The 12,455-nt window shown below is 46.6% G+C and overlaps 1 protein-coding gene across 3 annotated transcripts in view; it reads right to left on the bottom strand.

Moving 5' to 3' along the window:
• col16a1 (collagen, type XVI, alpha 1) overlaps window positions 1–12,455 on the bottom strand; it is a 38,143-nt gene that overhangs the window by 10,561 nt on the left and 15,127 nt on the right. For all 3 annotated transcript variants that reach the window (XM_086136276.1, XM_086136274.1, XM_086136275.1), the window contains exons 10-41: window positions 11,304–11,354; window positions 11,124–11,156; window positions 10,980–11,024; window positions 10,486–10,524; window positions 10,299–10,361; window positions 9,401–9,445; window positions 9,203–9,298; window positions 9,037–9,075; window positions 8,912–8,956; window positions 8,470–8,505; window positions 8,267–8,389; window positions 7,801–7,836; window positions 7,434–7,469; window positions 7,263–7,355; window positions 7,010–7,054; window positions 6,639–6,674; window positions 6,500–6,553; window positions 6,297–6,347; window positions 6,081–6,224; window positions 5,935–5,970; window positions 5,064–5,171; window positions 4,773–4,895; window positions 4,633–4,686; window positions 4,523–4,564; window positions 2,838–2,873; window positions 2,706–2,759; window positions 2,552–2,620; window positions 2,411–2,464; window positions 2,059–2,085; window positions 1,475–1,531; window positions 881–925; window positions 722–793 (exon numbers count right to left, since the gene is read on the bottom strand). In XM_086136276.1, the coding sequence (XP_085992402.1) occupies window positions 722–793; window positions 881–925; window positions 1,475–1,531; window positions 2,059–2,085; window positions 2,411–2,464; window positions 2,552–2,620; window positions 2,706–2,759; window positions 2,838–2,873; window positions 4,523–4,564; window positions 4,633–4,686; window positions 4,773–4,895; window positions 5,064–5,171; window positions 5,935–5,970; window positions 6,081–6,224; window positions 6,297–6,347; window positions 6,500–6,553; window positions 6,639–6,674; window positions 7,010–7,054; window positions 7,263–7,355; window positions 7,434–7,469; window positions 7,801–7,836; window positions 8,267–8,389; window positions 8,470–8,505; window positions 8,912–8,956; window positions 9,037–9,075; window positions 9,203–9,298; window positions 9,401–9,445; window positions 10,299–10,361; window positions 10,486–10,524; window positions 10,980–11,024; window positions 11,124–11,156; window positions 11,304–11,354 (1,887 nt within the window). The remainder of the gene's footprint in view (window positions 1–721; window positions 794–880; window positions 926–1,474; window positions 1,532–2,058; window positions 2,086–2,410; window positions 2,465–2,551; window positions 2,621–2,705; window positions 2,760–2,837; window positions 2,874–4,522; window positions 4,565–4,632; window positions 4,687–4,772; window positions 4,896–5,063; window positions 5,172–5,934; window positions 5,971–6,080; window positions 6,225–6,296; window positions 6,348–6,499; window positions 6,554–6,638; window positions 6,675–7,009; window positions 7,055–7,262; window positions 7,356–7,433; window positions 7,470–7,800; window positions 7,837–8,266; window positions 8,390–8,469; window positions 8,506–8,911; window positions 8,957–9,036; window positions 9,076–9,202; window positions 9,299–9,400; window positions 9,446–10,298; window positions 10,362–10,485; window positions 10,525–10,979; window positions 11,025–11,123; window positions 11,157–11,303; window positions 11,355–12,455) is intronic.

Below are 12,455 nucleotides of genomic sequence, written 5' to 3'. Positions count from 1 at the left end.
TTGTTGCCAATCGAGGGATAACCACTCCCATCTCCACGAGAGGTCAAAGTAGAGTCAAAGGGTGAGGATCAAAAACGATTGGAACCTGTTCCTTCTCGTATGGGTTCCGGGTATAATGCATGCACAGCCCAAAGGCATGGATATTTAATGAGTCCCATTCAAAAAGAATAATAATGAGAATTTGCATCACAAAGGAGTGAATATTTCTCAATTGTTTATGGAAAAAAAAACACTCTAGTCAGTAATGACTGCGCTTCCGTTCCTCGCCCGTCACCACATTTTTTTTAAACACCTTTGACTCTTGAAGCACAGACCCCAGTAACACTTTATTTGAAGGCATATCAGACATAAGTCAAACAATGCATTTACTGCTGATATCGAACGGAAGACCTTCAAATAAGAGTTTATGTCTAGACCGACATTACCCAAAGTTGGCTCAGTTGCGCTTCAAGGTGCATTGAAGCATGAAGCATTAGTGCATTTTTATCGTCGTATGTTGATGACTCGGGTTGCACACCTGCCATTCCCTGAGCTAATTCCAGCATGCGTTTTATGAGCCATCAATTGTCGAAGCGTGTCAATTCCTCACTTAAGGACCCCAACCCAGCAAGCCGAAAGCCTCAACTGGAAGTGGCGTGTTGTTCAATTCAGGGCAAAAAATTCCACCGCTGAATTGAAATGGAGAGAGAAACCCCCACCAGCCTGATCCCATGTATCTTACCTGAGGTCCTTGAAGTCCGTTGGCACCGTGAGGCCCAGGTGGGCCCGGTGGGCCCGGTGGTCCTGGGGGTCCCTGCAACACATAGTATAACGCAAGCAAAACATAACATTGCACGTTCACAATCCAATAAAATGAACGCTACCGGCACACTGATCAAACCTGAGGGCCAGGCTGCCATGTGCCGGTCACAGCCCCGGGGGCTCCCTGGAAGGAGAGAGGCATCGAAATCAAGCCATTGCTCAAACAGGATGCATATAGCACTCACAAGTCGGAAAGTGAAAAACTCGCCTCTCAACTCAACTGCATTTCAAGAGCACTTTAAAACAACCAGCGCTGTCATCAAAATCCCGGACACGGCGCGAGAATAATTCATACAACAACGAACAATAAATGTTAGAAAGCAAAACAAAAACAGTCAAACTAAAAATATAGTCTCGTGCCGAGTCAAAAGCCAAAGAATAAAAATACAGTGGGAGCCAGTGAAGGGAGGCCAGAGCAGGAGTGACGCGCTCCCTCTTACGAATACCAGCCAAGAGATGAGCGGCAGCATTCTGGACCAACTGGAGGCGCTTAATGGAGGATTATCTGACTCCAAAGTAAAGTGCATGACAGTAATCCGGCCAAGACGTGACGAATGGGAATGGCTGTTTCAAAGTGCTCTTAAGAAAGGAGAGCCTTGACTTTGGCCAGCTGCACTAGCGCAAAATGTTCAAGTGACATTTCCGTAAAATCGATGTTTGTGTTTATACTCACAGGTCCTCCTGCACCTGACTGCATTGGCATGATGCAGTTACACTCGCCAGGGTCACCCTAAAAAGAACAAGAATGTAAGGATTGCAGTGCAAGATTGAAACCCTCCGCATATTGTTAACGTGGCTCCGTGCGTCCATTCAGTATACATTAAGTACACGTTTCCAAAAAACAAAAAAAAAGATTTGAGTCATCTCCTTTGAATGCCGTTGACTGAACCGTATCCTCTCACTTTTTCCAACAGCTCCTATTATTCACATTAAACCCATTTAACTTTTGAAAGTACAACATCACGACTATTTTCTCCCATCGCACATGACCCCTTTGGCTGGGGAATCTGATGAATATGCTAAGCAATAGTCTGAGGCAACTGCTGACAAAAGACTCCAAAACTACTCTTGTTTACCAACCAACAATACACTTGTCACCTCGACTGCTTCTCTGTCGATCGCCCCATAGCCAGTGTGTGAATGTGCGCGCTTGTGTGTGTGTGTGTCTGTGTGTGTTCGTGTAATTACCATCTGTTCCACCCTCTCATATTCTAAGCCCTCAGAGATCACTTCATCCAAAGAAAATGGTAGACTTACCTTGTCCCCCTTAGCTCCGTCAAGTCCCTGCAAGAGAAGACAAACACAGCACACACACACGCACACACTTGTTTGTTAATCAAGAAGAAAGCTCGGGGCCGTGAGCTGGGCACAGATCAGGGGACCGTGGTTCTGATGGCAGGAGACAATGCCTCTGTTCGAGATAGAGGCACACATCCTTGGTTATCAGTGTTGCCTAAAATCAAGGGCAATTCTAAAACGGGCGAAAAGAACATGACGCTCGTTGGCAGACCTTAACACAAGATTTTTACCCTGCCAAACATTGTGTTTATTTCCTGTTGTTGTTGTTGTTGTTTTTTTTTTTAGACAGTACATGAACAAAACAACTCACAGGTCTGCCATCAGCTCCGGGAGTTCCGCGGGCGCCCGGGGCACCGTCTCTACCCTGTGGGCGTAAAAGTCAACAGGGTTGACATCAATACGTGCATATGCAGCGGTGAAGTGAATGGCTCTGGAAAAGATGCTGTCATACCGGTGGCCCAGTTACTCCGAAGCCCAGTGGCCCTTGCGGTCCTGGAAGTCCAGCATCTCCTCTCATGCCCTGTGGATAGGAAAACCCCAATCATGTTCGACGGTATGACTACAAATAGAACACGTTAGGGATAGCGGCCGAGAGTAATAATGACCTTTTCTCCAACGGGACCTGCGGGGCCGGGTGTTCCTCTGGATCCTGGAGGTCCCTGAACAAAGCATCAACGGTTTAGATTTTACTCGAATCAATCAAAAAGTCCAACTTAAGCAATGAAGTTAAAACTTACAACAATACCCGGCAGTCCTCTGGGTCCTTCGATGCCCTTTGAAGTACATTGAGAAAAGTGCTGGTCAAAGAGTGCTTTCCCTCCACGATGTTAAGCCAAGTTCATGGTCAAATAAGCAATCAAAGTCTTTTCTGAATCCATCCTTAGATTTTTAGAGCATTATTGTATTAAATCTGGCAGACATGGAATATGTAAACACAGACCGCACGGGAAAAAAATGATAATCATTTCATATCTGTGGGAATAACGCTAACCCGAACCCAGGCCCGGGCCGAAGGCGGACCGGCTCTTACTTGCACACGAAGAGTTACTTGAAATTAAGAAAATAAAAGCTGAAGTACTGTCAAAATTTTGGATACTGCGTGCTTTTTGGTACTTTCTGGCCTGCGAAATATTGCTTGGAAAGAATCAAATAACACCGACTTTCAAGTTTGCATAGTGCGTGGACTCAAACGGCACAACATTTACTTTGAAATCTGTTTACGTTGTGAGCGCGTCGTTTACGTCCAGGTACAGGTGAGAGGAATTGTTTGCGGTGAGCCGATCGCCGTCGAGGATCACCACGCGAGTCGGTCGGAATTACGCGACGAAGCACGCAGAAAAATGCCCACATTTGACCGAAGTTGGGAAATTGCAGATATCCGAAGACTTGCATGCGAAGTTCGAAAAACGAGGATTCTATTTTTTCCAAGCGACGCGCAACCGGGGAAGCAGCAACCAAGACCGGCGTTGTGATCGCCCACAACATCGCGAAGAACACCAAACCGTTTTCGGGGAGGAAATTCGTTCAAGAGTGCTTGGTGGACTCTACGGGGCTCGTATGCCCGGAGCAACAAAAGAAGCTCAACAAATCCAGGTACAGACCCCCCCCCCCTCTTACTCATGAGCATCTGTCATGTGCACTTTTCATCTGCACCTCAAGCTTTCAACCTCCTTTGATGCATTGTACAAGCTCAACTCAGGCTCGCTTTATCTCAATGAACAACAAAAAAAAAACCCCCATACACTGAAACATGCTTGCTTAGATTGTTTCTGCAATGTTTGGCAGTTGGGAGAAAAATGCTGTGAGTTGTTGCATGATTTTTGGCATACAAAGACACTGTGCTATCTTCATGGAAAGTTAAAATCACAAAGCGTTGTGGTCTTCATGTTATGGAAAGAGAGGTACAAATGTTGCACAATTCCAATTGTTTTGCAGAATTTCACCTAAAAGTTTTGTTTTGGTCGAGGTACTCTTCTCTTGCTATTTAACAATGATGATGAGAGTACAGTATGTGTTATACTGTACTCTCATCGGCGTTTGTAAACAATGTCATTTACTTATTTCAACATAGAAATAGAATCGATAACCGGAGTAGATTTCAAACTTTAGGCCCAGTCCCCCGGGGAAAAATAATTGCTCACCCTTGCCCTCAGTCTTTCCTTCGGAGGCCTATGACATATGAGGTATTTCTTTCTTGATGTTAATTGGACCGTTGATCTTTTGCTAATATCTTGGCTATAACTATTGGGCGGAGGTTATTGTCATCTTTGGCTTTCTTTGTTGTTGTTATTCTCTCTGTACATATTCTTGTTTTGGGTGATATGACCCACATGTGCTCCTGACGGGGGATGCAGTTGATACAAAGAAAGAAATCATTTGTTGTTTGTTTGTCCATATTTTATTGCAACTGATTGTGCCTTACCTGTGCGCCCGGTTGGCCAACTCCTGCGGGTCCAGGTTCTCCCTGCGTAGGGCACAGCAACATAGTCCTTTACATCCATCGCAGCAAAAGCCCAGTAAATGGAATCATACCCTGCTGCCTTTAAGACCAGGAGGACCTTGTATGCCTGCCAAGCCTGGTTGACCCTATTAAAAAAATAATAATAAGGCAAAGGTATGTGATGTAATTCGCACCTATTGTCAAGTCAAAACTCCAAACATGCTTTGCGCACATTTTTGCCCGTTTTCCCCTTTCCCGGGGGGCCGGGCTCTCCCCTCTCTCCTTTTGGCCCAGGCACAGCCACACCGTCACCCACTGCAGTGCCTAGAGATGAACAGCTGGTACAAGCTTCACCCTGGCAAAACACATTAAATCAAAGTTGGACGCAGAAATCTTGACGAACAACCCGTCGTTAGCAAGTCCATCAAGAGTATCGAGGATCGGCTTCCAAGCAGCAATCATTGAACTACGTTACACTTAAGTCATGCCTTCAGTGGCAGCCTAATGCCAGATTGCTCAGTACCTTTTCTCCCTTGAGGCCCGTTTGTCCATCTGGTCCAGGCTCTCCAGGCAGTCCTGGCACTCCAGGAGCACCATTGTCTCCCGTGTCCCCTTTGTCACCTTGGTCACCCTGATAAGATACACACGCGTGCACATCCAAGTATTGTTTGTCCATCCATCCATTCTCGACCGCTTATCCGGGTCGGGTCGTGGGCGCTACAGACTGAGCACTGAAGCCCAGACTCCCCTCTCCCCAGCCACTTCTTTCATAATGTTTTCCCAGGCCAGCCGGGAGACATAATCTCTCCGGCGTGTCGTGGCTCATCCCCAGGGCCGCCCTCCTGCCGATGGGACAGGCCCGGAACACCTCACTAGGGAGGCATCCTAATCAGATGCCCGAGCCACCTCATCTGTATTCAGGATTTCGTTCTATCGGTCACGACGGTAGTGCATTGCTCTCTCTCTCTCTCTCTCTCGATCGAGTATGTATTACTGTGTATATTTTTCATAGTTTTGTATTAGTGGTTAAAATGCTCATGTATCACTGTGGGTACCGAAGTTTTGAAGCAGAATTGACAGATAATTTAAAGCAGTCTGGCTGGGTCGATAGCTGAAATGTATTCAGCATTTGGAAGGTAAATTAAAAAGAAAGACCTGATCATAATTTTGGGTCAGACTTTCTGAAATGATCCTTTCATCGCATCAAATCAGTTACGATGGTCGAACGACCTACTGAGGCATTTGAAGCCTGTTTTATGAAGCTTGGGAAAAAATAAAAAGCAGGTTTATTTATGTACTTTCCTTTTTCGCCTGAGACAAGGCCTGCTTAATGTTGTGTGAAATAGTGGATGTGGGTATCGCAGCATACGCAGCGCAGCCTTTCCGTATCTTACCTTATCTCCTCTCTCTCCAGCAGCACCCGGGGGGCCCTGGGTGGGTGTAACACAGTCATGTGAGCGCGCACTGAGACATATTCTGAAATCTCCCCGATTTCTTTTTGCAATCTATTTGGCTTGAGCTGAGTCGTTATTATCGGCACCTGTTTGCCTTCCGCTCCAAGGCCCGGAAGTCCGGGGATGCCCGGAGGGCCCGGTTCGCCTGGGTTGCCTCTTGCTCCCTCAGGTAATTTGATGCTGGCAGGTCCGCTGCCAACCTCGTACGGCTGGCACAAGCCACACACGCCCTTCAGAAGGGCAGAGGTGAAAGAAGGTTCATTCGATGCACACAAAGACTCGGTCCCTATGTCTTTTCTTACCGGTTCCCCTTTCTGGCCAGGAAGACTCAGACCAGGCAGTCCGATCTCTCCCTGTAAATAGAACAAAAGAATGGAGAGCGTGTGACTGAAACATTGGAAAAATTGCCATTATTCTTTGTTGATGTTAATTTTGCATACTGGCGCTAAATTAACGGATATATCGGAATGCATTTTTTATCTAAAGCAGCACATCCTTTTTGTACCTTTTCACCCTTGCCTCCATCCTTGCCGGCAGATCCTTTAGCGCCAAGTTTTCCCTGTTTTTTTTTTTTTGAGACGATAATCTTTTCACGTCTTGACAGGATCACGCATTCTGTTTCAAAGAACTTAATCCAAACTCACCGGTTTACCATCAGCTCCTCTTCTCCCTGCGTTACCCTGCAGACAAGCCCCCCCACAATCCCCCAAAACATTTTTCAAATTAATAAAACGAGATGTGTCTTTTGAATTGGTAATTCATGGTTCATACTCTGATGCACCTCGGAGACGAGCGTGTCAAATGCATTTATGTCATTGCTATCTTTTCACCAACAGCAACTCAAATTTCTTTTAAAAAAAAGGATAGAATCAAAACAGCCCAGTGATTACATTGGTCCTGCAGTTAATTAAAATACCCGTTTAAAAATAAATGAATTGCCCGCATAGACGTTTTAAGCGTAGCCTACGATTGAGGTCACCTAGTCTGAGCGCCGTTTCTTATTCCTGTTACATACCTTCTCTCCTCTTGGGCCAGGTGGTCCTACATTTCCAGCGTGTCCCTGCGGGGGAGGAAAAAGTGAAACAATGCATCATTTTAATCATTTATCGCAGCGCACATATGCAAGGAAAACCACCGATGCAAACAAAAACAAAAATGCACCGATCGTCAAAGGAAGACAATGACCCAATCCATTTCATGCTAGCTTTTCTGGAAAGTTCCAGAAACAAGCAAGAGTAATGAGGAGCAAACTCTCTGCCTAGACCTACTTGTTCTCCTTTTTGGTCTTTGACTTGCAGAGTTTGAGTCCCGAGGTTTGGGGCTAATTCGCTCAAGGTGGGGCACACGGAACAGGGCTCACCCTGAACAACATGAACAAACACGTCACGGATTTGAATCAGTGTTAAAATATTGTTTCAACACCGACACGTCAAACTGACCTTTTCCCCTTTAACACCATCTGATCCTGCTTCTCCCTTAAAAAAAAAAAAAGAAAAAAAAAAATCATAATTCATCATCGAGTGTTTCGCTGAGAGATGTCGTGTTTAGACGCATCTCGGGAATCAGACGGGTCACTGTAATTAGGCAGATGTGGGACGTGTGAGCATGGGAAAGTGCTCGGGCGGGCTTGGCGCCCACGCGGGCAGAGATCGAGCAGGTGGACCATGTGCGAGAGCACCCAAAGGAAACGCATCCCCATTACCGTCTGCTTTCGGCGCATGTCGGAATGTTGAGTGTGTTTGCGCGGCCCTCGCGGCGATTAGAAAAGAGACCAAAGTAGCAAATGAAGAAGCAGGAACTCTATACCTTCTGTCCGCCCGTTCCAGCCACACCTTGAAGACCCTGGCGAATATGGAAAGAAGGCAGATGCGTTATTTGTCAAGGAGTGCAGCCCTATCCCAATTTGTCGCTCTCTGCTGCTCCAGCTTAATGATCTTCAAGAACCGACTGCAGGTGGCAGATTGTACTTGCAATACTGAAAATCGTTGCAGATTCCCTCACACCTATCATTTCGGATTCCATTTGAAAAGATACTAAATGAGCAGAATGAGAAAGTGCTTTCTTTCGAGCCTCTGCACTACTTTGGGTAAGTTACAGCGACAGGTACCACCCCGGGGCCACTATCGTTCTGTGGAATTGCAAGAAAAAAATGCATTGCGTACGCCGCAGGGGCGGCTTTCCAAAGACTCAGTTAGTGGGGTCACGTGCCATGAAAAGTGCAGCAGAGGCTATAAAAATGTCAAGGGTATCAGAAAGGGCAGGTTCAACGTACGGGCGGTCCTCTCTCTCCAATTCCTGGCAATCCGGGCTCTCCTTTCGAGCCCCTCATCCCTTGCAAAGCCACCGTGTTCCCCAGATCGACGGGCAGCGCGGGGCACACTTCGCATGGGTCTCCCTGAAAATGAAAGTCAACCCCTCATTGTAGCGAAGTGAAATCACACGGACATGCAAATGAGGAGACAATGGAATGCATACTTTTTCTCCTTTGTGCCCCGCTGGTCCTCTTGGCCCCTAAGAGTTGATTGAGCAAGCATATAGTGAATAGTTTATGCACAATTTTTGGAATGTAAATGTGCCAGACTGTGCAAACGTTTGGGCTGCGACGAATGTTAATTTAGTGACCTTTTTCACAGCCACCAATTCGATGGTATCGGAACAAAATATGGAAGGTCAGACTTGTCGGAGGATTTAGTAAAATGCTTTGCAGGGTTCCACAAAAATGTTGGTGCATATGTACAAAGTATCTGAATCTTCCTCCAATAACCGAAAACTATCAAGCAGATGGGGCAACAACAACAAGGCACCACAATTTCAATAACAGTTTCCCCTTAGTTAACTTTGGCCTACAGACTGGAAAACCCGTTTAATGGCTCCTAAGACCTTTGGCACATTACTGCAGTTCTTAAACGTGTCTCACGGGATCTCCAGGAAATCCGTCACCACCCTGAGGTCCAGGTTCACCCTGTTTAGGACACAGGATGATCGAGTCAAAAACAAAGTGGACAAAAAGCTGGAGCCGAATATCCACGAGTGTGACCCTACCATGTCGCCTTTTGCACCACCGGGCTGACCAGGAGGACCCTCAAGAAGAAGATGATTATTTTCTTAAAATCTCAGTTCAATCCACCTTCTCGATGTAATGCTACCATCTATTCCAGTATCAGGAAAATGACACCTGCAGATGAGTGGATTTAGCGGCTTTACTTACAGCTGGACCTGGTTTTCCGACTCCAGGTGGTCCCGGAGGTCCCGGCAAGCCCGGCTCCCCAGCCAAGCCTTCAGGACCCACAAATCCTGAGGTACCCTATAAAAAGGTCAACCCGGATCCGGATTATACTGACGTGACAGTGGAGATGTGACTCACGCGGGTTGATAGAAAGGTAGCCGGGATTGAATGCGCACAGACCTTCTGTCCCTTGGGGCCAACGACACAGATGGAGCCCGCTCGACCCTGGAAAGTGATGACAGACAGAAAGAAATGTGACGCCGTCAGTCCAGGTCGGCGACATCATCAACGTCAGCCTGAGTGACGTAACGACTTCACCGACCCCCGCGTGTGCTAGACATGCGAAAAAAAACAAACAAACCTGGAAGCAGTCAAACATTGTTGCGTGTACGAGGCATTATCTTGACCATGTGCGCCAAATTCAGCCTGCCTAATTCGAGTCACGTCACCAAGCGCATTTATATTCCCTACGTCAGATGGATGGCGGCTTAAGAAGAATCTCTCCTCCGCCAAATCCATCTGTCGCAAAAAACCCACTTAGCCCAGTGAACAACTGATTGCGAGCGTCTGACGCTGGAACCGGGGAAATATCTCGGAGCGGACGTACGCGTTGTAATTTGTTCCTCAAAACTTTCCATCGCGTCTGCCGGATCACCCCTCTGAACAGGGAAGATTAAAAGGTTTAAATCTTTCTGAATGGGGAGCCGCCTGCGTGCCAGACGCAGAGGCCGGTAAAAATGAGGCGGCACTGATTGCGCAAGCTTTGTTGCTCTGGTCTCATCTAAGCGGCCTTACGAGACTGACTTCAAGCGGTGGCCGGAGATGGGGCCGGATGAGATATCGGTGCCGGTCTAGGGTTGAAGATGAACTCCGTACAAGTGGAGTGAAGATATCTGTCCACGAGTGTGCTTTGTGAGCACAAGTTCAGTCTGGCATTTAGTTTTAATGCATCATTTGGAGGATTTGTGCCGATGCCAATGGAAATGAAAACAGCTCGACTGTACAGTAACGTACAGCTTCTAAATCTCAAGAGGAAGGAAAAAAACAAAAACAAATGAAGAAACAGAGCAACACCTACATCCTTTCCTGGAGTGCCCGTGAGACCCTGTGGACCGATGTCACCCTTCTGACCTTTCAGTTCCTGGCAAGAGGCAGTTAAAAAGATGAGAAACACACCAAAACGAGAATGGGGAATTAAGGAGCCCCGAATTAGCAGGCTGGTCAGACCAAACTCGGGTCCTCCCTACTTTCTTAAAACCTTTCACCTTGAAAGCAACTGCTTCGCCCCAGTTGGCAGGCGGCGCCTGTGGAGGGAAGAAATGGCTCAAATCAATGAGGCGATTCTAGAAAAAAAACATTAAAAAGTGCAGATCGTACACACACACACACACACACACACACACACACACACACACACACACACACCACTCATGCAAAGCAAAACGCGACCGCAACTGGTCAGCCGTCCAAGACGACGAGCAGTAAGAAACACACCCGCACACACAAACACCACCTGAGTGGACGCATGCATAATGTAGATCAAAACACCGGCATGACACTGAACTATGACCATTTTGACGTGGTAAAATCTTACTCAAGCCTAACCGGACTGACACTTGCGGTGCGGACACTCTTGACTCACCAGTGAAACAAGCACATGAAGCGTATCATCGCATAGAAAAAAAAGTTTGGAGACAAGTGGGTTGAAGGGTTCGTCGTTTTTCGATGCAGTGACCCGTAGTGGAGGATTGGCACTCACCATAACTCCTTTCTCTCCCTTCTCTCCCTTGGTCCCCGCCGCACACTGAGGTTAGAGACGCACAGTTGAGACCATTTTGGGCCAGATTTCAAACAGCCAAATAATGGCCGATGCTTGTTGCAGCAAAACGACGTAGTTGCCTACCGGACTTGAATGAACGGCAGAACAGTCATCACCCTAGGAGAGAAAGGCTCTGTAAAATGATAACTTAAAAGCATTTTTTTTCTCTTTGTGGTTCCATGTAGCTTTTACAGCACAAGGCATGTAAAGACTAGAAACATTCCGCTGATATTCATTCTTTTGTACGCACAAAGTGTGACTCACCCGGTTGCCTTTTTCCCCTTTGATCCCAGAAACTCGGGCAAGATTTATAAGCTGCAACAAACACACACACACACACATGAATACCACCTACCGTGGTTACATAGTCCAATGGAAAGTGACGAAAGCTAAATGGTCACGCGTTCTTCGATTGATTAGCTACATCTGAAACGCATGCATGCATCACTGAGGGACAAGAATATTGATGCAAAAGATTTGCATGTTGAATCCTCCAGTGCGAATGTATGTCTGCGTCCCAGACGTATTGCAACAATACTTAGGAAACGTCTCTGGGGCTGCTCACCAATGACACTTACACGAGGATGTTTCAGTATCTGCTGTTACCAGGTGGTGGCACTATTTCATAAAAATAAACAGCCTGACACTGCTTCAGTTTACAGCTAAAAAAATAAAAAATAAAGATGATGTGAGGTGTGCTCGTGCACTCACACATTACCGCATAGCTACCACGGGAGACGAGGATCAGTAGGAATGTTTGATTCCCTCAGCACGCGACTGAGTGGAGCAGATGCTCTGCGATACCCCACATGCACACCCTAAACTTGATCGCCTTTCAAAAAAAAGAGCTCAAGTCTTTGTCTCATAATAGGTGACGACATCAGAGTCCACCTGCTGTCTGTGAGCTTTCGCACGCCATAAAGTAGCGAGCGTCTTGATGCCCGCAACTGTCTCTCTGCATGCAGGCCAGTTCGCGCACACCCATCACGCCGCTTGCCGCCTCCCGCCTCCCGCGTCCGATGTTTTGAAAGCTAAACCCAAAGATGACTCACCGTTTCCAAGCTCTGGTCTCCGATAGCGGACTTAGTCAGGCCCCTTGCAGTTAAAAGCTTTGAGGCTTTCCCTGTGCTGTTTACAAGGAGGAGTAGCGATGCCACTTTGGCTGCATGTCATACAAATTGCCAAACGAGCCCTTTCTGTTGGCCGTCTTCAAAGGGTGGCCAGTTTTATTTTAGTTCCTTTTTTTTTTTTTTTTGAAATTTGACAGTGTTTTTTATTGACTCACGCTTATATTATAATTGAATATTAAAATGTGGCCTGGACATGTCGTACAAATTTTATAACAGCAACATGATGTACCCGAAACAAAATTCATTATTTCCTAAGGGAAAAGCCGTTATGGAATTGGAACAGCTT

The sequence above is a fragment of the Hippocampus guttulatus genome, chromosome 18 (genome assembly GCF_054856545.1).
Source record: "Hippocampus guttulatus isolate MCC_2025c chromosome 18, RoL_Hgut_1.0, whole genome shotgun sequence".
NCBI lineage: Eukaryota > Metazoa > Chordata > Actinopteri > Syngnathiformes > Syngnathidae > Hippocampus > Hippocampus guttulatus.
This window is presented reverse-complemented; position numbering and strand designations above follow the sequence as displayed.